The sequence below is a fragment of the Mastigoproctus giganteus genome, chromosome 12, assembly GCF_048544385.1.
Source record: "Mastigoproctus giganteus isolate SK-2022 chromosome 12, ASM4854438v1, whole genome shotgun sequence".
NCBI lineage: Eukaryota > Metazoa > Arthropoda > Arachnida > Uropygi > Thelyphonidae > Mastigoproctus > Mastigoproctus giganteus.
The window spans coordinates 100,988,572-101,011,649 of NC_143586.1; the positions used below are offsets into that span (position 1 = coordinate 100,988,572).

Sequence of the window (23,078 nt, forward strand, 5' to 3'; positions counted from 1 at the left end):
TACCACTAACGTTTAAGAAATGAGCAACGAGTTTATTCTTCTGGTATACAATAATAATTTGAAAAATACCTATTATTGTAAAACTAGTAGGTCCTAGAAGCTCTTATATTTACAGTTAAATGCTAAGTGACCTTCAAAAACGGGAAATGAGGGATATAGCTACGGTCATGTGTAATCCTAAAACTAAAATGAACCCGCAACAGAAAAGCGGGATCCCTCTTTTCTGTTTTTCATATTTCGTCAATACCACCTCTGCGTTTTTAGCACCTTCAGCCTTTTAATTGAACTAAACATATCTTAAGTGTTATGTTTATCATGATAAGCGTAGTATTAACAAAAGAGTAATAATTTTGTTATTAATACCATGTTCTCACACACACACACACACACACACACACGGTGAATAATTAATATACCAGCAAGAAAGGCGAACGAATAATGTTGAATTAAAAAAAAAAAAAAAAGAAAGCTGAGCAGAATGTGCGAATGTAACCATAAATGGCTAGACCTGAATTGTAAAGAGAGCCCTTTCTTCTTCAAAACTTCGAGTTAAATATGAAATAGGGCTGGTTTATTTCTTTTGAAACTTTAAAAAGGAGGAGAGCCTTTGAAACCGAAGCGCTATAAACATTAAAAATACATATTTGTTTTCGTCTGTAGCTTTATAGGTTACCACTGGGGCCAGGGAAAGAGTGTTAAAAACAAAGAGCGCTGTAAGTATAAGTGTTAAAACGAGAGTTTTCGCTATAAGCAGAAGTGTTAAACGGAGAGTTCGCTATAAGCAGAAGTGCTAAAACGAGAGTTCGCTGTATATGAATATCAGCCGCTTACCACCATTGATTTTACTACTTTATATTTTCTTCTGTTTTGCATGCTATTGCTAACTGATGGGGGGAGGCACCGGTATTTTACTGCAACGATCCTTTTAAATTAGATCCATCTAAAGCGCGACGTGTAGATTTTTTTTAAGCTCCTATCGCTGTTACAACTGGAAATAAAATGTAAATTATCATAAAAATTATGGCTTCCAGCATAATGTATCATCGCTTGTATCTGGGGATGGAAAACAAGTTTGATCATTAGATGTCTAGAAAGGGCAACTCTATATTGGCAATAATAAAGTAAAATGACAAAGATCAACAGAGAGCTTTGAAGTGAAAGAGAAAAGACAAAAATTACGCCGAAATACACAAATATAAATATCGTTGAATACGACCTTAATGTTTATAAATGTATGGGTATTTGCAAGAAGAGATTGGTGTTGAGTAATCTATCTTTCCGAATGTTGACGGCGGACTTCAATTCTAATGCAAATTACCACTTAATGGGAAGAGCAATTCACGAGCATGTATTCAAATCGACATAACTATTCCCTAGTTTAGTGATTTATCAGAAGGCTCTAAATAAAAGTACATTCGCTAGAAAGGTTTAATTAAAAACAGGGCATCATTAGGACCTGAATCATTCTGCGTTAACGTCTCATCTTCCCTCGTCTCTCAAAAGTTAAAACTTTAGTTAAAAAGAGCACCCCGCAATCCTCTCAGACAAAAGAAAAAAAAAAAAAAATCTCCATTCCTATTAATTATACCCCTGGGTGGAAAGGGAAATGAATTTAATTTAGTTTTTAATCGATTGAACTTTCCAATAAGCCATTATAATTACAATTCCATTAAACTATGCTCACTTCTATCAGTTAACATGGCTGCAAGTTGCGTGCTACGAATATATCGTGTATCGATCAGTCCACGAAGAATTTAATATCTTTTTCAATTGTTTTTCAGTCTGTTTCCGAGCATCAAACTTGTGTCCTCTTTGATTTCTTAACTTTAGTTATCTTGTCCTCGGTAATGAGCGCCGCTTCTCGTTAATTATTTTTCCTCCCTTAAAAATGGTTTCGCTAGGTACTGGAGGGGTATGGGGGATTTCGCACGAATCCACCTTCGTCATTTCTAATTAAATCACCGATCATTTGCTATGTTTTTATATCTTTTCATTAGGCACGGTTCTTTTCGTTCAACTTTTAAAATTAAGCCTAATTTGCCAACTCTATATTTTGAATACAAGTAATTTATATCATGCTTGATGTTAGCTTCAGCTAACTGCTAATTACTGGGTCAACACAACGTCAGCTACATCTGTCGTTGCATGCCTTTCACGTGATTCGAATGTTCAGATCCATTCGCAATGACAAAAGCACATTGTCAGCAGTGCTCATCTAGATCGACAAGACAATTAACGTGAAGATCTGCTTGTTGAGGTTAAACAGCGCTTTCTTTAAATTTAATAAAGCAATACAGAATTGGAGACTAAGAGATTTTTAACCAGTTTTGAAAGATTTTTTATATGTACTTTGTATCTTAGTTTCACACAGAGAGAGCGAGCCAGGAAAATTATTTATCACAGAAATTCCTCAGAGGTTTTGTTCTGATTTAGGACTTGTTTAGTTTAGGAATTCGTTTGTTATTCATTTCTCTTTGTTTTTATAAATATAAGTAGTTTCAGTAGCATTTAATTCATTACCAGTATTCAGATATCAAATATCTATTCCGTAAAATAAGTGTATTCATTAAAATAAATACGTATTTGTATTCAATTGCTCATTTATTTCACTGAATGGAAGTTATGGGTTTTATTCCCTTTTTTCCTTTGCAAAAAGGTCACAAAATTCGTTTATAATGAAAAGAAAAAAAAAATAATAAATAAAATAATAGCAATGTTGAGTAATTATGTGAAGTTTAAATATGGAAAAAGTACCTACAGAGAAATTCTTCTCTATAGGTACTTTTTCAAGCGAAATTCGCTAATTTTTATCGCTTATTAATGGCCATTTCCCGTCGCTATGGCAACTATTATGCGCCCATATTTGTATCGGGTGCATTTTTTAATTTTTTTCTTCACTGAAGTACAGTTCTTAGTCTTACAAGAGAGGAAAAAAGCGCATTAAGTCACATGACCTGCATGCAGATTAATGGTAAACTGTTTCCAATGAAAAATGGCTAATTTAAAAATACCGTAAAAGGAACAAAAAAGTAAAAATATTCTTAAAATTGAACGTAAGAAAGTTGCCTTCAGGAATTGCAAATTTTTTTGGAAGCCAAAGTGTATGTGTGTGTGTGCGCGCGCGCGCGCAGAAGAATTAATTGATTTAATTCGCGTTTAGCTAAAATATATCACTTGATATATTTGTTGTAAAAGCGCGTTCCAATTAAAAGGCGCTCAGGTCTTGCCTTACTTTTTGGTTTAACTTATTTGTCGTCTCAACCCTTTTTTGTTAGCTGAAATTTTTAAAACAAAACTTTAGCTCTTATTCGAAGTTTGATTTTAAAACGTATTAAAATTTGTGTGGTTAAAACTGGACTAGATATAATCGTTCAGATTTTATGATTTCTAAATTTAAATATTTACTAATCAACTGAGTTTTTCTCAGTGGGATAAAAAAGTAGTTGATTAGTAATGTTTATGCTACTAATCAACTCTGTTTACGTTCGTTTCAGAAACGAACGTAAACAGGATTCTCTTAAAGAAAAAAAAGACTAATAATCTAACGATGGTAGCTAGAGGAGATTCACCACAAATGCATTTATATAGCCGACTAACCACATGTACTGAAGAGCAACATCCTATAAAATCGTTTATTATTATTTTTTCTTTAGTTTAAAATCGGTTTATATTCGTTCCAGAAATATAAGTGAACAAGATCATCAGGTCCAGGGTTCCTTTATCCAAGATCCAGAAGTACGAAGCGTAACTTGCTTATATTCCGAATCCAATTCATCACTCACTATGAGACGTTGTAGGAGCTCCTCCAATGGAGTAGAGGATATCCTACTAATTCTGTAGTCACCTCCCTCCTTACCATTCTTATCCACAATCATTGTGCATATGCAATCATCGAGACAAGTCAGCCTTAAACTCAAGCCCAGTATTATATTATAGGGTTTTGATTGTGGAATATCAATGAGACAGCTCGCAAGTTATACCAAATATAAAAAGCAAAATTCTGATAGAAGCCAATTTGTTTTAAATATTATATATCCAATAATTCCAGGTAGTAGCACTAGATCTATGCGGCAAGACTGTTAACAGTTTAAGATCTCTCATCAACACTTGAAACCCCAATATCAGCTACGTCTGTTGCGTCTGCAGGAAAAAAAGAAAAAATTATTAAGTGACCTCCTTAATTATGTTTATCCTCACTTGATGGAAGTCAGGTTTGGACAAGGAGATTGAAAATGCGAATTCTCACTCAATTCTTATTATTTGATAGATGGGTGGTCAGAAGGATAGAGCATGAATTCCTCTTTCACCCGGTAACACTAAGTTGAGATGTCACTTTGGGGCAAAGGACACAATCAATAAGATCCCACAGGACATATTATAGCAGCCATCTTGAGTTCTAACCAGAGGAATAGCCTACAGAAGGCACAAAAACGGTATAAATGTCACCGTAGTCGTATTATGTGGTGTTGGGATTACAGTGGACCTTCTTCTCAACAGTCTGTAAAGGCTGGATAACCTAAAATTTATAAAACCCTTTAAAAATCAATATCTCATCAGGAAGTGAAGTGTATACGGCCAAACTTGAAGGCCGTTGCTGAAAACAAGAAGCCACTTCCCATAGCTTACAGTATTCAGAATAATGTCCGCTGAAAATTCAAAAATTTCTAGCCCTATGCTAAAGTATAGGAAACTGTAACATGGCAGTTAGAACTGGAAACGTTCCAACTGCCGAAACCATCTTAAGTCTTTATCTACCTAGATATTAACCTACTGCCGTTAAAAAAATTCAATTCAGGTAGACCTTGTCGTGAACTAGGGATATCTCACAAAATTATAAAACAAACTGCAAATAAAACTACGTTTTCAAAGCAAAATTTAAGAGCACAGAATTACAGCAGCTAACACACACTTGCTTTCCAAAGTAAAGAGAAAAGCCTTATTACACAGCTCCAAAGCAGTAGCTTTGGAGCTGTGTAATAATGCTTTGTAGCTGCACCCTCACGCAAGTTTGATTTCTGTTTTCCATAGCTGTTAATAATATCAGCCATGACACTTCCTCCTGAATGGACTGATGAGTTTTGCACGCCGGCAGATTGTGAGGCAGTCGTGATGGCAGGGCGAAGGTTGGTTGGAAGGGACGTGAAATGTTCACGTGCTGGATTCTTTACCTCTTCATTTGACGTGTCAGTTGAGGACTGTTTCGGGTATATTATCGCCTTTTGCATGAGAATGTGATATGTTTATAGTATGGTGATCGATTTCAACGCTCAGAGTCAAAATACGATGAGTAAGGTGATACAGGTTGACTTACGTTTTTATTTCTGCGATTGATCATGAGGATGCTGCTTTTCACATTCTCACAAATTTCGCAAGAGAAGTAATTCACCTATCGTAGAAGCTGTCCGATTGCATTGGTATGCATTTTAGTAACGATGACTTGAATTCTCTCAGTATTGGTGGCAGGAAATCTGTAGTTATATGAGATTGGGTAGAACGAACTGGAAAATGTTTATTTCAAAGTCCGACTGAATACTGCCTAATCTTCTTCACTATGACATCAGGTACGTGCTGGCACTCTTTAAAGTTCAACCAGACGCAGAGGCCTCAGGCTTGTGAGTCCATTCAGTTTGTGAAGAAGTACTGATGTGGGAGGTGGATCTGAGATAGTGCTGTGTTCTGCTTAGTCGTGTGGATTTGTTTAGAGCTATTGATTTCACTGGATGTATCTTCAAAGTCATTCAGGATACTGTCGTGAATGACTTGGGGGTTGCACGCGCATCCTTGCGACACTGAGGTACGAACGTCGTCACGAAACTGTTGGACGGACGTCTCACGAAATTCCTACATGTGCGTCGTCACGAAATTGCAGTGTTTCTACACTCGATGAGGCATGAGGTTACACTTTAACCATTTGTTTTCAACCTAATCACGAGCTCGTTATCAATTCAGGGAAGTTACCAGGTCCTGATTTTCCTGAATTGACTGATTGAAAACAAGATCATTTCTCCTAAATTTTTGGACTCATCCTGTTGTCTTCAAGATGCCTCTGCTGCGTCTGCCCCTGGCAGGGTGTGTAACTAGCACACTGTGACACCCCCACTCGCTGGAGAAGATCTATTTGGGGACTTCGACCTCAACAAAGTTTTCCTTTGCGAGGTTGGAAAGACTGCCACGAGATACAGGAAAAAATCTAATCACGTTAACGACAGAATCGCCTTCTCAAGAGCAAGGGCAATATTATTCAATAGATTTAAATGAACGGTTATTAAAGCACGTTTTGATGAATATCCGTAAGGCAGATTTTTTTTTTTTTTTTTTTACGAACAAAATGGCATTGAAAATATGCATCTTAAAAAAAAAAAAAGGAAATATTCACTTCTTTTTTCAACATTTGGGACACCGTGTTTGCGGTTCCCCAACTCTGTGGAGTGGAGAGCAACCAGCTCTCCACTCCCAAGCTGATAACCACTCAGTTGAAGACGAGAGCTGCTCACTGATGATACTTTTCTGTAGGATTTGACCTCAATGAATTTCTTGTAGTCAACATCCATCTCCTGTACGTTAAAATTTTGCCTAGAAGCAAGAGCTTCTAGGCTATATTTTAAAGATCGCTTCCTCCCTTATCAAAAGCTCCGTCTAGTTCAATCCTTGGATGCCGACTTGTGCAAAATTGTAGATGACAAAAAGTACGTACGTCTGATCCTAGATCGTACATGTATTCCACAACGATCAACTGATTGATCGTTCCGGTTGCACAAGAATCTCACGGAAAACCCAACTCAAGGAAACCCATCTTGTGTTATTTTAATTTATTTTATTATTTTTACTTTGAAGTATTTTATTACTTTTTTACCCTAAGTTAATATAATCTGCTTTATGTTATTTATACATATTTCCCTTTAATGTAATCGTATTAAAGCTATTGTACTTACCCTGTATTATATTTTCGGCGAGATGGAAACTTGTTAACCCCTGGCTTAATGCCGTGAAGAGTTTTGTAAAGTCAGAGTAGCTGCGTGTACTTTTGCACTTTACAATAAAGATCATATTACGCGTAATTTATACTTCCTTTTTTTATGGGCTACCCTCATAGACCCTCAGCTTTAATTCTATTTAAATTTCAAGAAATTCTTGAAATTTAACCTCCCCTATAGAGGGTTAACTTTTTCAGGATTTTAAGATTTTTGGGGACACTTTTCATTCGAAGACATGATATCATGATGGTGGGCTTTAAATTTGACGTAATGCTTGTACATAATTTTTAGAAGCTGCCATTGCTTTTTCATATTGACTTTTTTGCGGAAAAGACCTTGTTCTTCACATACAGTTAAAGAGAAAGTCAACCATTTGACTTTCTCTCTTAGACTTTAGACAATCTAGTGTTAAACATTTTCTTCCAAAGTTGAAAATCTAATAAAACTTTTAATTCTGTAAAATATTTATATATACTAATACTTTTTTGGTATTTGTACCCTCCATATATTTATGTTCCCTTTAGTTTCAAGAGGAATTGCCTTTCTGAGGGTTATTTGGTTATTTTCTACTTTGTATATGTATTTGGGTTGATTATTGGCAAATGAATGTATGATTCACACATTCATTTGCCAATGCATATGTATCATTTGCATATGTATTTGGACTGATTTTAGGCACACCTTTTCTTATCCTTAAATTGGTAACTACCCCTCTAAAATTCGTAATGAATTCCTCTTATATTTGGGGGAATTATTTATTTTTGTGTATTTTATTATCCCCCTTAAAATCGTGAGCTGCATTCGCTCTGTTAAGTGGAACACTTGTGATTTCTTCTCTCGTTTAACATTGTGACTGTGTTATAAATGATTGATTTAACTTAAACCGTGTATTTTAGGCTGCACCTGTGCGTTTATTTATTGTATTAGTTACTATTTTTTTTACCATGGATGAAAAATCATTCTTTGCATAGTGAGGACTTCCCTCCTTTAACTGACCCTTTTCTGCTGATGTAAATAGTGTTTCGCAATCTGATGTAAAGTTGAAACTGTTCCTTTTCTTAGTCCGGAACAAATTGATTTTCTTAAGGACACTTTTGAAACTTCTACTGTTGCTGTGCCTTCTCAATCTGCTGAAGTCATTGTGCCTTCTTTGGGTTTGTCTGACATAAGGCTTGTAATACTTGTAGGGAAATTAATGAATTCTTAACCAATGAACAAAACAAAGTCGCCCAAAGCTTACATCTGTCACTAAAAGATGGTGTAATATTGAGATCATAGTTAATGATCTTATTACAACTATGAGGTCTTAAAAGTCTAGCACGAAGAGTTGCAAAGAACTATCAACATTCTTACTAGTGTTTCTTCATTGCAAACACTTTCGAACTTCAGTTCATCTGGTGCTGAGAAGGTTAAGCAGGTACCTTCGTCTTCTGCTTCCCCAACAAGTGTTGTTAACTCTATTCATTCCCAACATATTACATACGATTCCCCTTCTTCATGCTGTTCCTGACAGATAGGATTCAATCAGATCTAAACCTAATTTCCTGCTCCTTAAGATCGCCAATGAATTATTGTTAAAGTGCTGTTAATTCCAGTGCTGATGTGAAGAGTGTGAGAATAAAATCATTACGCTGATCAAAAACAAAAAAAGGCATTGCCGTTGAAACAGCTTTCTCAATTGATATTGACAGGTTGACTTCCTCATCTTCTCTAAGGATAAAAGTATCTTCTTGGAGACACAAAGCCTTGATCAAAAAGCACCTTACAAAGCCTTGACTAAGCAAAATCTACTTGAGGATTTATGTTATAAAAATTACCAGGAATTTAAACTAAACGGGACATTATCTCTAATTGAGTGAGCTGCATCAATTTTAGCCGCCTTGTAGTTCGCGAATACTGCAACAGAAGACTTGTTAACACAGTTGTTGAAATCATATCCTTCCTGGGTACAGTAACCATATGTGAGCTCTGACTGAGTGCAGGTCAGGTGTAGGTGGGGTGCCAGAACTTGCAACACCTGGGGACAAGCATTTGGGGACTGCGACATGCTCCCTGAAGCGATGGCTGCTCCACCCTATGAAAATTCGATCTTGTTGCTGGAGCTCATTCGAGGCTTGCTGAGAGAGCTCTGTAACCCAGTTGCAATACTATGTTTTAGCATTAAATCAGATAACACACCAACCATAAGAGTAAGTATTTACTGTAACTAAAATATTTACATATTAAAATAAAATAAATAAATATTTACAAAAACTGCTATTATATTAAATTAAATTATATACATATAAAACATTAAAACTGTGATAAAATCCTTGAGATAAAATACACTAAAATAAAATAAACCGGATTAAAAGCGATAAAAATCTCTGGAGCTTTCGGAGGCATCCGCCTCCTTCTTCAGCAGTAACAAAACTTTCTGCAGCACGTCCATATATAACAGGCTCACGGTACCTATACACGTGGTGCAGTCGGCGCATGGTCTGGAAGCGGAAATAGCTCGGGAACGTGTTAAGCAAAACCGTTCATCCGTACTTAGGATGATAGTTTCAAACAGAGGATGCATACGCATACTTCTGTCCCTATTCATAATATTGTGGTCGGATGAACAGATTCGTAGGCTCTCGAGCCATTTACGGTTCCAGAACCCATGCGCTCGATCCACGATAACCGCATCCTGTGGGGAAATTTGATGCTGCTTCTCCCAAAAATGCTCGGCCACAGCAGACTTATTGTAATCAGCGGTTTTTATAGCATTTGCATGCTCCCCCAGACGATCCTTGAGCCGTCGTTTTGTCTCGCCCACATAACATTCCCCACAATCCGGGCATTGTGTTAGAAAATCTTTGAGTAATGATGTCTCTTTGAGTAATAGATCGCTTTTAAATGTAGAGGATATTTGTTCGGGTGTGGAACTTTGTCTGGCCAGCACCACTATGGTGTACCAAGGTGTTATGTACAAACAGGTTCACGGTACAGCCATGGGATCTCCTATTAGCGCCATCGTGGCTAATCTGGCCATGGAGGAGTTAGAGGACAGGGTTTTTAGTGGATGTCAGTTTCCCATAAAGAAATGGAAAAGGTATGTTGATGATACCTTTACCGTGGTCCAGAAGGGGAGAGAGGATGATGCACTCCATTGGCTTAATAGCTTCTCCCAATTTATACAATTTACCTCAGAGGTGGAAACAGGAGGTACCCTTCCTTTCTTGGATGTACTGGTCTCTAGGATAGGCCCTAGGCTCAAAACTTCTGTGTTTAAAAAACCTATGTGCAGAGGCCAGTACACCCATTACAGTTCAGCACAAGCTGGGCAGCATAAGATTAGTGTAGTGAAAGCTCTACTAGATAGAGCAGGGTCACATTGCACCACCTCTGAGGACAAAGAATGTGAAATTAGACGGGTCACAGCAGACCTTAGAAAATGCGGATACCCCCAGAGGATCATAGACAGATTTAGTAAAGGAATAGAGTCTAACCGTCAGGAACCGTTTGTTCCTGTGGCTACCGCATACATTCCTTACTATCCGGGCATTACTGAGCATCTCGCTAGAGTTTTGCGGGGTTATAAAACACGCTGTGTGCAGCTTCCAGGGCGGAGGTTGCACACAGTGTTGTCTCAGGTAAAAGACCCAATAGCAAAGGACCTGAGTAGTGGAGTAGTATACAGGATAAAATGCCCGGATTGTGGGGAATGTTATGTGGGCGAGACAAACCGACGGCTCAAGGATCGTCTGGGGGAGCATGCAAATGCTATAAAAACCGCTGATTACAATAAGTCTACTGTGGCCGAGCATTTTTGGGAGAAGCAGCATCAAATTTCCCCACAGGATGCGGTTATCGTGGATCGAGCGCATGGGTTCTGGAACCGTAAATGGCTCGAGAGCCTACGAATCTGTTCATCCGACCACAATATTATGAATAGGGACAGAGGTATGCGTATGCATCCTCTGTTTGAAACTATCATCCTAAGTACGGATGAACGGTTTTGCTTAACACGTTCCCGAGCTATTTCCGCTTCCAGTTCAGACCATGCGCCGACTGCACCACGTGTATAGGTACCGTGAGCCTGTTATATATGGACGTGCTGCAGGAAGTTTTGTTACTGCTGAAGAAGAAGGCGGATGCCCGAAAGCTCCAGAGATTTTTATCGTTTTTATCCGGTTTATTTTAGTGTATTTTATCTCAAGGATTTTATCACAGTTTTAATGTTTTATATGTATATAATTTAATTTAATAGCAGTTTTTGTAAATATTTATTTATTTTATTTTATTTTATTTTAATATGTAAATATTTTAGTTACAGTAAATACTTACTTACTTACTCTTATGGTTGGTGTGTGATCTGATTTAATGCTAAAATATGAATTTTCCCAACCTCAGAGGCTTTTTTCAGGATACAATACTATGGACAGTGAGAGTTAATCTGATACTTAGGCTTGAAGTGGTCTCTGGCTTCAGCGATGTCAAAGGAATCTTGGAAGTTGTGGTGAATAAACTCATCCATGATGTGGTCCGGAGTGAAGACTTTGGTCCACGTCGAATATGGGTATAGAGGGGTCTTTCCTCTTGGGGGAAACTCTGCGGTCAGGTCAAGAGAGGTAACTGTCGGGTTGGAGATAATTGATTGTGCCTCTTGCTTTGTGTCTGTCTCAGTAATTACTACAACGTTGCGAGTCTTCCTGAGGACTTTATTGTCGTGGTTTTCAAGCCTTGGGATAACTTCTGTACAACAGTAGTTTTAACAGCCATGCTGGAGTCAAAGGTCAAATTCTGGGTAGGCTTTAGTAGTACGAGGTGCCGTTCACATAGAATGTCTTCTCTTCTGGGCTGAAGGTTTGCTGGCCGCCGTAGCCGACTGGTCAGTGCGAGGTTACATAAGTATACGTGCTTTGAGTGACTGGGATTCAAGCCTGTGACTGCTTAATACGGTGCTGTTTCTTGTATTCTGTCGGTCTTGTGAACTCCTCTGACTGTAATCGTCCCGGATCGCAAACAGAAAATTTATTTATTTATATGGAGCCACACTAAGTGTGGTCCTCAGCGCATCGGCGTAGGAGAGGGGTCGCTGTAATATTTCATTGTCCCTTCCTTGAAGGTAGGCGTCTAATTTGGCCTCTATTCGTTCATGTTCTACGTGGAGGTTGAGAAGGATAAGCTCCATCCTCAATCAGACTTGGACTATTTCTGTTCTGACGGTCGAGTTGATACGATTATTTTATTGCGACATCAGGCCTTCAGATTGAGGTGTAGTGACAGGATTTGATCCGTTATTAATTCTTCTGGTTCTCGAGTAGTGTCTTCGTCAGTGTTTATGTGGACTTGGACATGACATGAACTTGTGTTTTTGTAAAGGGAGGCTCCTAGAACTTCAGTTCAACTCTGCCTCGTCTCTCTGTAAAGTACAGTACCACTGCAAAAAAGGGCCAGATATACCAGTAATGTGTGTGTTCTGACCATTTGGTTACCCAGAAATATCAATAACTTGGAATGATGATTCTGGGTACTCGTCCACACCACAGGAAAGTGGGCCAGTCCCAATAATGCTCGTACTGTCTCAATTCGAGACTCCGACCCACTTGATGAAGCCAAAAGGTAGGCTAGATTCCTCTGAGAGCCCACTCCAGAAAGAGGAAAAAAAAAAGGAAGGAAGAATAAAAGATGCTATGGCGTTAATAATAATAATAATAAGAAGAAGACGTGTGTGTATATATATATATATATATATATATATATACACACACACATACATACATAAAGGTTGTTTCAGTTAAAACGCGTTTCAGAACTTCTAAGAGGGGAAGGGTACATCCTGATAACTCGAAATCATATAGCAATGTGGGGTCGGAAATGCTTTCCTGAAGCGGTGTTGTACACAGAAGCACCATAAAAAGAAAAGAGACCGTAAGTGAGAAATCGTTTTAATAATACATGAAAAGAAGCAAAAGGTACATGGATCAAGCAGGTTCGAAGTTTCTTCCACGGGCTACAATGCACGCCTCACATCTCCGACGCATGGACATCCGAACATTCTGGAATACTCCAGGCGAATTTCTTCGGCAGCTACTGCGATTCTTGCAACCAGCTCCTCAGCATTGTCAACAGGGGTGTCATAAACTAGCGATTTCATATGACCCCAGAAATAAAAATCAAGACAGATAGGTCGGGTGACCAAGCAGGCCAACGCACGGGACCACCACGTCCGATCCACTGTTGACCAAATGTGACATCCAGGTAGTTACGAACATCTCCGCTATAATGGGCAGGGGCTCCATCGTGTTGGAACCACATTGTCTGGTGCGTCGATGCAGAAATCTGTTCATCTCTCAAAAGTTGTGGCAATACTTGCTGCAGAAAGATCAAGTAGATAGGTCCGGTTAGACGACACGGTAACAGGTAAGGTCCGATGAGGTGATCTCCCATAATACCGGCCCATACATTGACCGAAAATCGAATCTGTGCTGCACGACGTCGTATTGCATGCGGGTTCTCGACCGCCCAGATATGGTCGTTATGCGTGTTGAAAATTCCTTCTCTTGTGAAGGATGCCTCATCGGAAAACAACACTTCAGCAGGAAAAAGGGGATTTGTAACACATTTTCCAAGGTACCACTGTGCGAAAGCAATACGAGGTGCATAATCCTCCGGTTGCTGTGTCTGGACACGCTGCACGTGAAACGGATGCATGTCTTGTTCTCGGAGAATCCTCCAGACGCTGCAATGGGAAACCCCGACTGCGTTTGCTAGACTTCGTGTACTCGTTCTTGGATTCCCCTGTACATGCTGCAACACATTCTGTTCGACGGCTGGAGTCCGTGCTGTTCTTACCCTGTCCCTGTCAGCTCTTTCAAATGAACCTCTCTCAGCTAACCTCTGGTGCAGTCTTGCAAAGAAATTATGACTGGGAATACGCCTCGTCGGATATCGTTCCGCGTACAAACGCTGTGCGGCTGGCCCACAATTTGCAGCCCCGTACGCCAAATGCATATCGGCTAACTCTGCGTTCGTGTAATCATCCATCCTACTAACTTGGCGTTCTTGTTCAAGAAATTCGAAATTCGCCTGGAGTATTCCAGAATGTTCGGATGTCCATGCGTCGGAGATGTGAGGCGTGCATTGTAGCCCGTGGAAGAAACTTCGAACACTTACTTTAATCCATGTACCTTTTGCTTCTTTTCATGTATTATTAAAACGATTTCTCACTTACGGTCTCTTTTCTTTATGGTGCTTCTGTGTACAACACCGCTTCAGGAAAGCATTTCCGACCCCACATTGCTATATGATTTCGAGTTGTCAGGATGTACCCTACCCCTCTTAGAAGTTCTGAAACGTTTAACTGAAACACCCTGTATATATATATATAAATAAAAAACATACATAAAAAAAATACCATTGGCAGCTCCGACTGCAATACTAATTGAATCAGTACTCTCAGAATCTCAGGCAACCATCTGTCTCCTTTTAAACACTTTCGTAGCAAATTCTTGTAATTTCTTTGTCTCACACCGGGTGGTAAAACTCGGATTTGAATCCCCTCAATGACTTGAGGAACTTTAATGGGCTTTTTTCATTCCGTGGCTGAGTTAGTCGGTCTCAGGCGTAGATAGCAAGGTTTTCCCCAGAAACTGTAGTTTTTCGTCCAGAAAAAAAAAAAAAAAAACATACAAATGGACCATAGAACTTGCGCAATTAACAGACATAAGACACACAGCACGGCATATGAATTTAAATATTCCAGTGGTTATGTATATATTAAGTGCAATAGCATCCTTAATACGCAGCCATTTCTGAATAAACAGAATATTTATAAGGCGGCATCTTAGTCTATATTCCAGTGGCCTAATATAATAGGTTTTGGGTTTGTAATTTCTGAAAAGATGCTCGGATGAAGAGAAGATTCTCTTCTTCCCTCGTATAGAAATTAGAAACGCAGCCCCTTCTTTTGCAATCATAAATCAGCATAATATAGACAGTCAAAGTACATGCTTCCAGTTTTCTACAGCTCCACATGCGCAAATCTGTATCACTAGTCCTAGTTGAAATAATTTTTCATTGAGGGCCCCATTTTCCGTTATAATATATGAAGTTTCCATTCCTATAGAAAACCATGTTCTTGTCGACTTATTTAGTAAATATGTAACGTTGTATAAAACTTCTTGTTGCGACTATCATTGAGGAACTGTCCCATCTACGCAGACTGCATAGTGTGCATAGTATTAGGGTCAAGCGCCACCTGTGGTTTCCTACATCTGCGCCATATGTACGCTGAGAAGATATACAGAACTACTGTAAATGCTAGAAAAGTGTTTTGTTGAAAATGTAGTATTGTGTTGGGTTCTGTTGTGTGTCCTAGTATTTGGCCGCAGGGCCCCTAATGGGACCCCACGTTCCCCGTACACACCGCTAGGAGGTAGCCAGGCTGCCCATTATTCTTTGGTTGGTCTCTGTCTGGGTCGCCTGAGCTTCCCGACAGGCGATCCTGCATATACGCGAACTGTATAGTATGTTCGTGTCTAATTGCACCAGGGGTTTCCACCATCTTCGCATTGCTTTAATTGTAGGTGTAATAATTGGAATAAGTAACAGTTTACTGTAAAGGTCAGAGATTTAAAAGTGTATGAATTTTGTAATTGTAGTGTTATGTATCGTTGTTTTTCTGGGCATTTAAACGCTAGACCCTTTCTGGGGGCCAACGTTGCCCACACTATGCTTCGTGGAAGCAGACCAGGTACCCAGTAATTTTAAATTTGCACTCTGGCAGGACCTGCCACCTAATTTCCTGAGATTTCAGTGGCTAGGACTTAAAAAAGGGGGGGGGGGAAACGCTGGAATTTAGGCAAGGCCGAAAGAGGTTAATGTTAATGCGGTTTAATTTTGGATGTTGTTGAATTTTTATATTGTGTGGGGCGTACGCTGACAGTTCAGGCAGAGCGGGGGGAAAGACAGAAGTATGGAGATGATAGAGAAGGCGACCCCCAAAAATGTCAGTGGGGCAGGCCCAGGCCCCACCAAGAGAAGAAGTGTCAGGCAGGGGAGGGGGGAGACAGAAACCCGTATCCTTCCCCCGCCTAGGGAAGGGCATTTAAAGGGAACTAGGTTAGTTCCATTTAAATCGCCAGATGGCGCTTGATGGGGTTTGAGTGTGTCAGTTTCCTTATCTTCTGCTGCGCGTTAATGGAACTTCTCTCTCAGTAGAGGCTCCAGTCAATGATTGAAAGCTGCGTCGTGAGTTGTGACTGGTACTGTACAGTTTTCAAGTTTGTGTTCGCGGAAGCGCCCTACGTTGAGTGAACAACTCCTGAGCAAAGTGTGTGAAGGCAATGTAGTCTTCGGCGTTATCAAGAACGTGCTGTTCCCGGTCTTTGGGAAGATAGTGGATTTTGGTGAGGAGAGTACATCTTAAATCCTCAGAGCTCACGGTTATACATTAAGTGGCTTCAGCTTTCCGGGGAACCACAGTTGCATAGCGAGTCATCAATAATGCCTAGTGCTTGTAATTTCCCTTTGATGGGCCCATGGCCGGTTAACAAGAACGTCGTATGGAGGCCAGGGGGACCATGTCGGCATTTCCGGATAAACCCTAGTAGTGTCGGGAATGAATTTTCGCATAATCTCTCCTTTCGCAGAGTTGGTCCACCTGGATTGTCAGGTTTGTTGTAAGTGGTGGGCTAGGCGTTTTTCTCTGCTTTATCTGTGTTTGTTGTATAATCCGTGATTGATACTGCTTTACCCTTAGAGAGGTGACATAGCAACGCAAATTACACTTTGATCTTAGCCAAAACGCCGAGAAGCGATTGTGCACTCTCCTTGGTTACTACCAGCTTCCGCATGGCTTTGCATACCATGCTGGCTGATATGCACATAGCTGTCACTGATGTGTCGCCTTCTACTCCCATTATTTAAGACTTGCGATTGAGAAGTGACTAGATTAATGGAGGTTACTTTGTAGTTGTTATTAAGGTCAGAACTATCATTTGCAGGTGATTTTATCTGTTCGTTATAATTCTTATCGTGAATTGGTTTGGAGGAGGAAGTGTATTATGTTCGCTGGCTACTTTCACGATTTCGTGATCGCTCAGTGATTCTTCCGCTGTCCTTTATTGTACTTCCGGCCGCAATGCTGCTGTGGTTGTTTGACATTCCACACAGTATTTCTTTATAATTACTTGTTCCCTAGTTCTCTTGAGGCAGATCCTCGGTTCGAAGTGTCATGGACTTAGCGGTCTGGCAAATATCTTTCTGGTAATTCAAAAAATGAGACAGACTTTTTTTTGGGGATTTTTCAAGTAGTTCCTTAAAAAAGAACTCCGGCCTTTTGATGGCTGTTTATTTATGTGTACAACCTTGTTGCAGGAACGGCAAATAAAGTTATTGCACCCGGTGCATTTGATATGAGAATATGAATCGACGGTTTTTTTCGTCCTATATAGGTTATTATATGATTTTAGGAGCATCGGCGATTAAAGCCATATTGCTCCATGTACATTGTCTGTAAATTGCGTGTTCTGAGGTCGATTTTCTGTTTTCTGTAAACCGGCAACTCGGGTTTTCTGACGAAAAACCCGAGTTGCCGGTAGAGAAAACCATGCTACCGTCTAACTCAACCACGTTGTGAAAAAGGCCCATAAAATTGTGTGCGGAGAACGATAGTGGCAGTTAAGTGAAACTTCTTTAGAATCTTTTGAAATTTATTATTTTAATGTGGAGAAAGCAATTCATTTGGAGAAAGCAAATGAATATAAAAAACCGTTATGCCTGGCATTTGTGGATTATGAAAAAGCATTTGACTCCATACAGCATAAGGCAATGTTTCGGGCACTGGAAAGACAAGGCATAGATACCCCCATATATTACGATTTTGAAGAAAATATGAGAGTGCTACCTCCTTCATTAGACTAGACAAAGACAGTAGCAAATTTAAAATTGAGAAGGGAGATCGATAAGGGGACACAATATCTCCGAAGTTGTTTACTGCTGCCCTTGAGGAAGCTTTCAGAAGATTAGACTGGTCGCAGAAAGAAGTTAATGCGAATGGAGAGTACCTAAACCATTTACGATTTGCAGATGAGATTGTGATCATAAGCCACGATCCCAAAGAATTAGGGGAAAATCTTAATCAGTTATGCACAGTTAGTAAGAATTTCAAACTAAGGATGAATATGGCTAAAACAAAAATGCCACAAAGTGGTATAATCATTGAAAGAGCAGTAATTGAAAAGGTGGATTCATATACTTATCTAGGACAAGTCATCAGCTGTAATAATGATAAATGGCTGGAAGTCAAGAGAAGAATAAATTTTGGATGGATAGCATTCAGGAAATATAGTCACATACTGAGGAGCAATATCCCAGTTTGTCTGAAACGTAAAATAATGAACCAATGTATACTCCCACCATGACTTGTGCAAGTGAAACTTGGGCACTCACCAAAAAATGGAAGAGAAGCTGAGAACTACATAGCGAAGAATGGAACGAATTATATTGGGAATGAGACAGTTAGATAAGAAGAGAAACACGTGGATTAGGCAGCAAACTCAAGTAAAGGACATTCTCATCAAAACTAAAGAACTAAAATGGTCTTGGGTAGGATATATAGCTCGAAGACATGATGACAAATGGACTAAGAAAATAACAGAATGGTACCCAAGAGGAGCTAGAAGAAAACCTGGAAGACAACGACGGAGATGGACAGATGAAATTCACGAGTTCGTGGGCAGTAAATGGATGACCATTGCACAAAACAAGGAACTGGAAAGATTGTAGAGAAGCCTTCATCCTGCAGTGGATTGAAAATGGCTGCTGTTGATGATCTTTAGAATCTTTTGAAACGTTTATTATTTTAATGTTACAGTGGTTTAATATTTTACAATTGTTTTACAAGTTTACAAAGTTTTTATAAATTTAATATGGTAACATCAATACAGTTGACCTATGAGAGCTAAACCATGATGCATAAATTTCAGATTTCAAAGTTTGTAAGTGTCGTTGAAATACTTCATGGATGATTGTTCCAGATCTAGTCGTTGAAATCCGCAGATCGTTGTTTATGGTTAGACCAAACGTTTGAAAATTTCCGTAGAAATTTTTTTTAATAAAATACGGTAGAGAATGCCGAAAGAAATATTTTGGTTTTAACATTTTTAAAATCGGACTGCTAGAAGCTGAGATATAGCGATTTAAAACGTAACTGTGGCCGCGCTGCAGGGGCACTGATTGTATTACGCGTCGCTGCAACGTATGGCGCCGCGTAGCTCGTGCCTGGTACGGAGTGGGACAATGGTGGGGACGATGGATCATTTAGTGTCTCATTTCCGTGACGATTTTTGTCAATCCTCGGATGCAAGTTACTCCCATGTGAAAACTGCCTGGAACGTGCCTAAAGAAGTTTCACCTTCAAAAATTCTCCCCGTCATCAGCGGGATTCGAACTCTGATCTTTCCCACCCAGTGAGGGGATGACGGCAATCCCACCCACGAGCACAGTTGATAACAAGACTGTGCTACCAGTCTTGTTATTATCACGAATACGCTTGTTTATACTTGACATTGTTTAATCTTATATTTCAGCGTGGCTAAGGACAGAGACTGATTATCAGCCAAGAGAGGGTTTGCAGAAGTTCCCTAGGGACGTGGGTTATTTCTGAAGGAGCGAATACTAGCAGGTGAATAGCCGGAGGCAATTGGTCACGACTAAACGGCGCATATTGGCATGTACGCAACAGCAAACAGATTAGGCAAAGTACACAGGGCCGGCCACTAGCATATTCATCCAGTTCTGTGGAACAGGGCCCGCGCTCAAATGGTCTAAATAATAATATTATCCGTATCTTTTTCGCATTTCTCTCAACGAGCCTACGTTTCTTCAGTGTGTTTCTACCGCTGTTTTAACGCTGCTTACCCACATTATCGTCACTCCAAGAACGCTTGCGCGAGTCGACTTGAAAATTGTTCGAAATGCAGCGTGTACAAATTTGTATTTCATTCTCAATGTGTATGTTTCGTTTGATATCGAACATAGGACATTATTTAAAAATGTAATTTTTATGTTATACTCACTTTCAATAATATTTGTATTTGTTTTTAACTTCTGGAGATAAGGAAATAACAAATAGGATCCCGCAAGTAATTCCTGAACAGGGCTCCATGACCGGTCCAGACCTGGTGCCGAAACAACAGAATTTCTTCTTTTACCGAGTGAAGAACACTTTTTCACCTCCAGGTTTGATCTGTCCTCATAGAGGTCAGCGTCAATAATTAAAACACATGTAATAATCACATGGAGCTCAAAACGAGTTCTATAATCCGACCCTTTGCTGCATTACGTTACTTAACGTAATGCTACTTTATTTTAAATGTGTGACCGTTTCTTCAGTTTGTTTCTAAGTGTTTGTTTTTATTTAAAATGTTCGTTTATTAAATTTAAAATTTTAATGCATTTAACCTGTGTTTCTGCATTGTTTCTAGCGCACATGCCTAAATTACCGTGTAACTTGTCGGCAATAAACCGACATTAAAATACAAACGTAATGTGAGGTGCCGTTTTCATTCTTTCATCAGCAAGTTCTTACTTTTACAGTAAATTATTCAGTGCATATGATGTGTGTGTATCCATCCAGCGCAACTATGGCAATGAGGAGATATTAACATTTTGTCTGTAAATTGCGTGTGATCGATTTGCCTGTTTGCTGAACGAAAAACGCGAGTTTCTGGGCAAGTTTAAAAAAAAAAAAAAAAAACACATGCAATTCGCTCGCGCCCGACACTATTCAGTTATGTTGTGAGAGAGAGAGGGGAAAAAAAAAAAAAAAAAAGCCCGTAAAAGTGCATTTGGGAAAAAGACCATGTACGGCGTCTGATCAAAACGTTCCAGGACTGACTGAATTTAAAATTTATACATATAAATTACTCAAATAAAACTCACTCAAAGTACTGTGCTCCTCCTGACTGAATACAGCGATCCCAGGATGCCTGATATTTGGAAGCACCTGTGGAACTATTTTGTGACAGGATTGAGTTGCTGTATCGCGTTTGTCTTCAAATCTTCGTCATCGAGGGAAATTCTGTTTCGGGAATAGAGAGAGTAAGAATGTTCTTTATGGTTAAAAAGTAAAGAATCAAAAGGGACGTTGAGATATCGATTTCATGGTGTTATCAGGGAAGACACACCTTCGGTGTACAACAATATTAGCATCCATCATCATCTCATCATACAGACAGCAACGAACTTGAGTGTTTTCTTCAGGGAGAGCGTAGCAATCGCAGGGCGACAGATATGATTTGTAGGCTGACGTTGCAGCACTTTATTTCTTACACTGTTTCGCTGAGTTTGGCTGTCAAGAGCTGTGTAAAATTTCGCGTTGACAGGGTGAAACACTATACGACGCGTTAAACTACCTTGCTGTTTCGCCTTTATGTCCCCCCATGACTTTTTCTCTGTTTTAATGTAGTGATGGAGACCGCATTGAACCAGTGGAAAAGTGATGCACCAGTGTTTCAATGTAGCGTCGATGCTGTTCCACTGCACTGATTGTAGCGTCACAGAAATTGCTGACATCATTGCATGGTAGACACATTTTAATTTGTCTGCGTTGTTCACAGTATGTAAATTAGAGACACTGCCCCGCCTCTCGTTGAATATCCCAACACCCGTACTTGCACGCAGGTTGTAGAGGGCGTCGTTATTTGGGGAATGCAGCTTGCAGTTGTTTTTTTTTTTTTTTTTTTTTTTTTTTGGTAGTTGTTGGCGCATAGGCTTCTGTGGCCATAATGCACCTCCCAAGGTTTTTGCAGTACTTTGATCCAAGCCCGAGGCGGGAATCGAACCCGCGACCTTTGGATTGTCAGACAGGCACTTTACCCACCCGGCCCTTGCAGTTGTAGAACTTTCAATCTGGTGATACCAGCCTAATATCCCTGAAATAAATGGTTCTCCATTTCTTTCAGAGATGTTAGGCTGGTATCTCCAGATTGAGAATTCCAATCAAAGTTTGTTTCATTAATGGAGTATCTTGATGGCGATTTTTTTCCATCCATTATTTTTTCAACATTACGGTCAACAAATTACTGAAATGATAGTTTCAGTGAAATTCAAAACAAACAGGAATTACTTACGTGGTCAACGTCTTTTTGGGAACATCGCCTTCTTCAGACATTACTGAGTTGTAAGTGTATATGGCTCATGCGGGTTCAGTATAGGATCTTTGTCAAAACAAGAGAATTCTATTTAATCTTCAATGTTAAACTTGTCGTCGAGTTGCGGTCGGTAACCAGAAGTGACGCGATCTCTCTCTCTCTCTCCATTTCCGTAGCTTTAGAAGCGGAAACGACAGCCAACAAATGGCATGGTTCTGATTACTGACTACTACTCCTTCAGACTGTTTGCGCTTCCTTCCACGGTGATGGAGAGCTAGCACGTCTTTACGACATTTTAACCTCTAGGGAAAACGAAGTCGGTCACTCTGTTTACGACAGATGCGATTCTCGTGTGCTTGGTTAAGCTCGTAAAGATAAAGGAGCGCACCCCTAGAGATAGAATACTGGGACTTTAAGTTTCGCATCATTCCTTCTGGAATTCTCTTTGATAAGACGATTCTGTTGTAGACCACACTACTCAACTATGCCATCTTATTTACTTTGTTGGTTTTTGCGCACTGTCTGACCATTTTCTGATGCACCTATGATCAAATAATTATTGGTAGGGAGATGTTTTGCTGAATGAGATCTCCAGATGAATTGCAAAAGAAGAACTTCAAATAATAGTTTTGGCTGTTGAAAACAACACCGGCCTTGAACCAAACAGAACGAAAGCATAACATCTCTCACATCTGTGTTCTCACGATCAATCATCTCCCATGATTAAAATTGGAAATTAAAAAAAAATGTTTATACCCTTGTAGCTTGTTCTCTTTTACATTAGAATTGTTAAGCCCATTAAAGCAAACAATCCATTCAAAATTATGCCAGATATCGTCACAGACTTCAGATAACTTCTGCATACACAGAGGTTATCTGTTATGTGTATGCAGGAAAAGAGAAATGTTTAGTAGATATTACTATTTCTAAGAAAGGCAAATAAGTAATGTTCTTCACAAGCGTAGTGGATAAGTTT

General features: G+C 39.4%; 1 protein-coding gene across 3 annotated transcripts in view; it reads right to left on the reverse strand.

The window, feature by feature from the left end:
* The window catches only part of LOC150077302 (tumor protein p53-inducible protein 11-like), a 388,464-nt gene that overhangs the window by 196,429 nt on the left and 168,957 nt on the right, over positions 1-23,078 (reverse strand). The window contains exon 1 of one of the 3 annotated variants that reach the window (XM_090385674.1): positions 22,082-22,192. The exons of the other annotated variants lie outside the window; for them this stretch is intronic. Coding sequence (XP_090241800.1) covers positions 22,082-22,122 — 41 coding nt within the window. The 5' untranslated portion in view covers positions 22,123-22,192. Of the gene's footprint in view, positions 1-22,081; positions 22,193-23,078 lie in introns of those variants that run through there. 3 annotated transcript variants of the gene reach the window in all.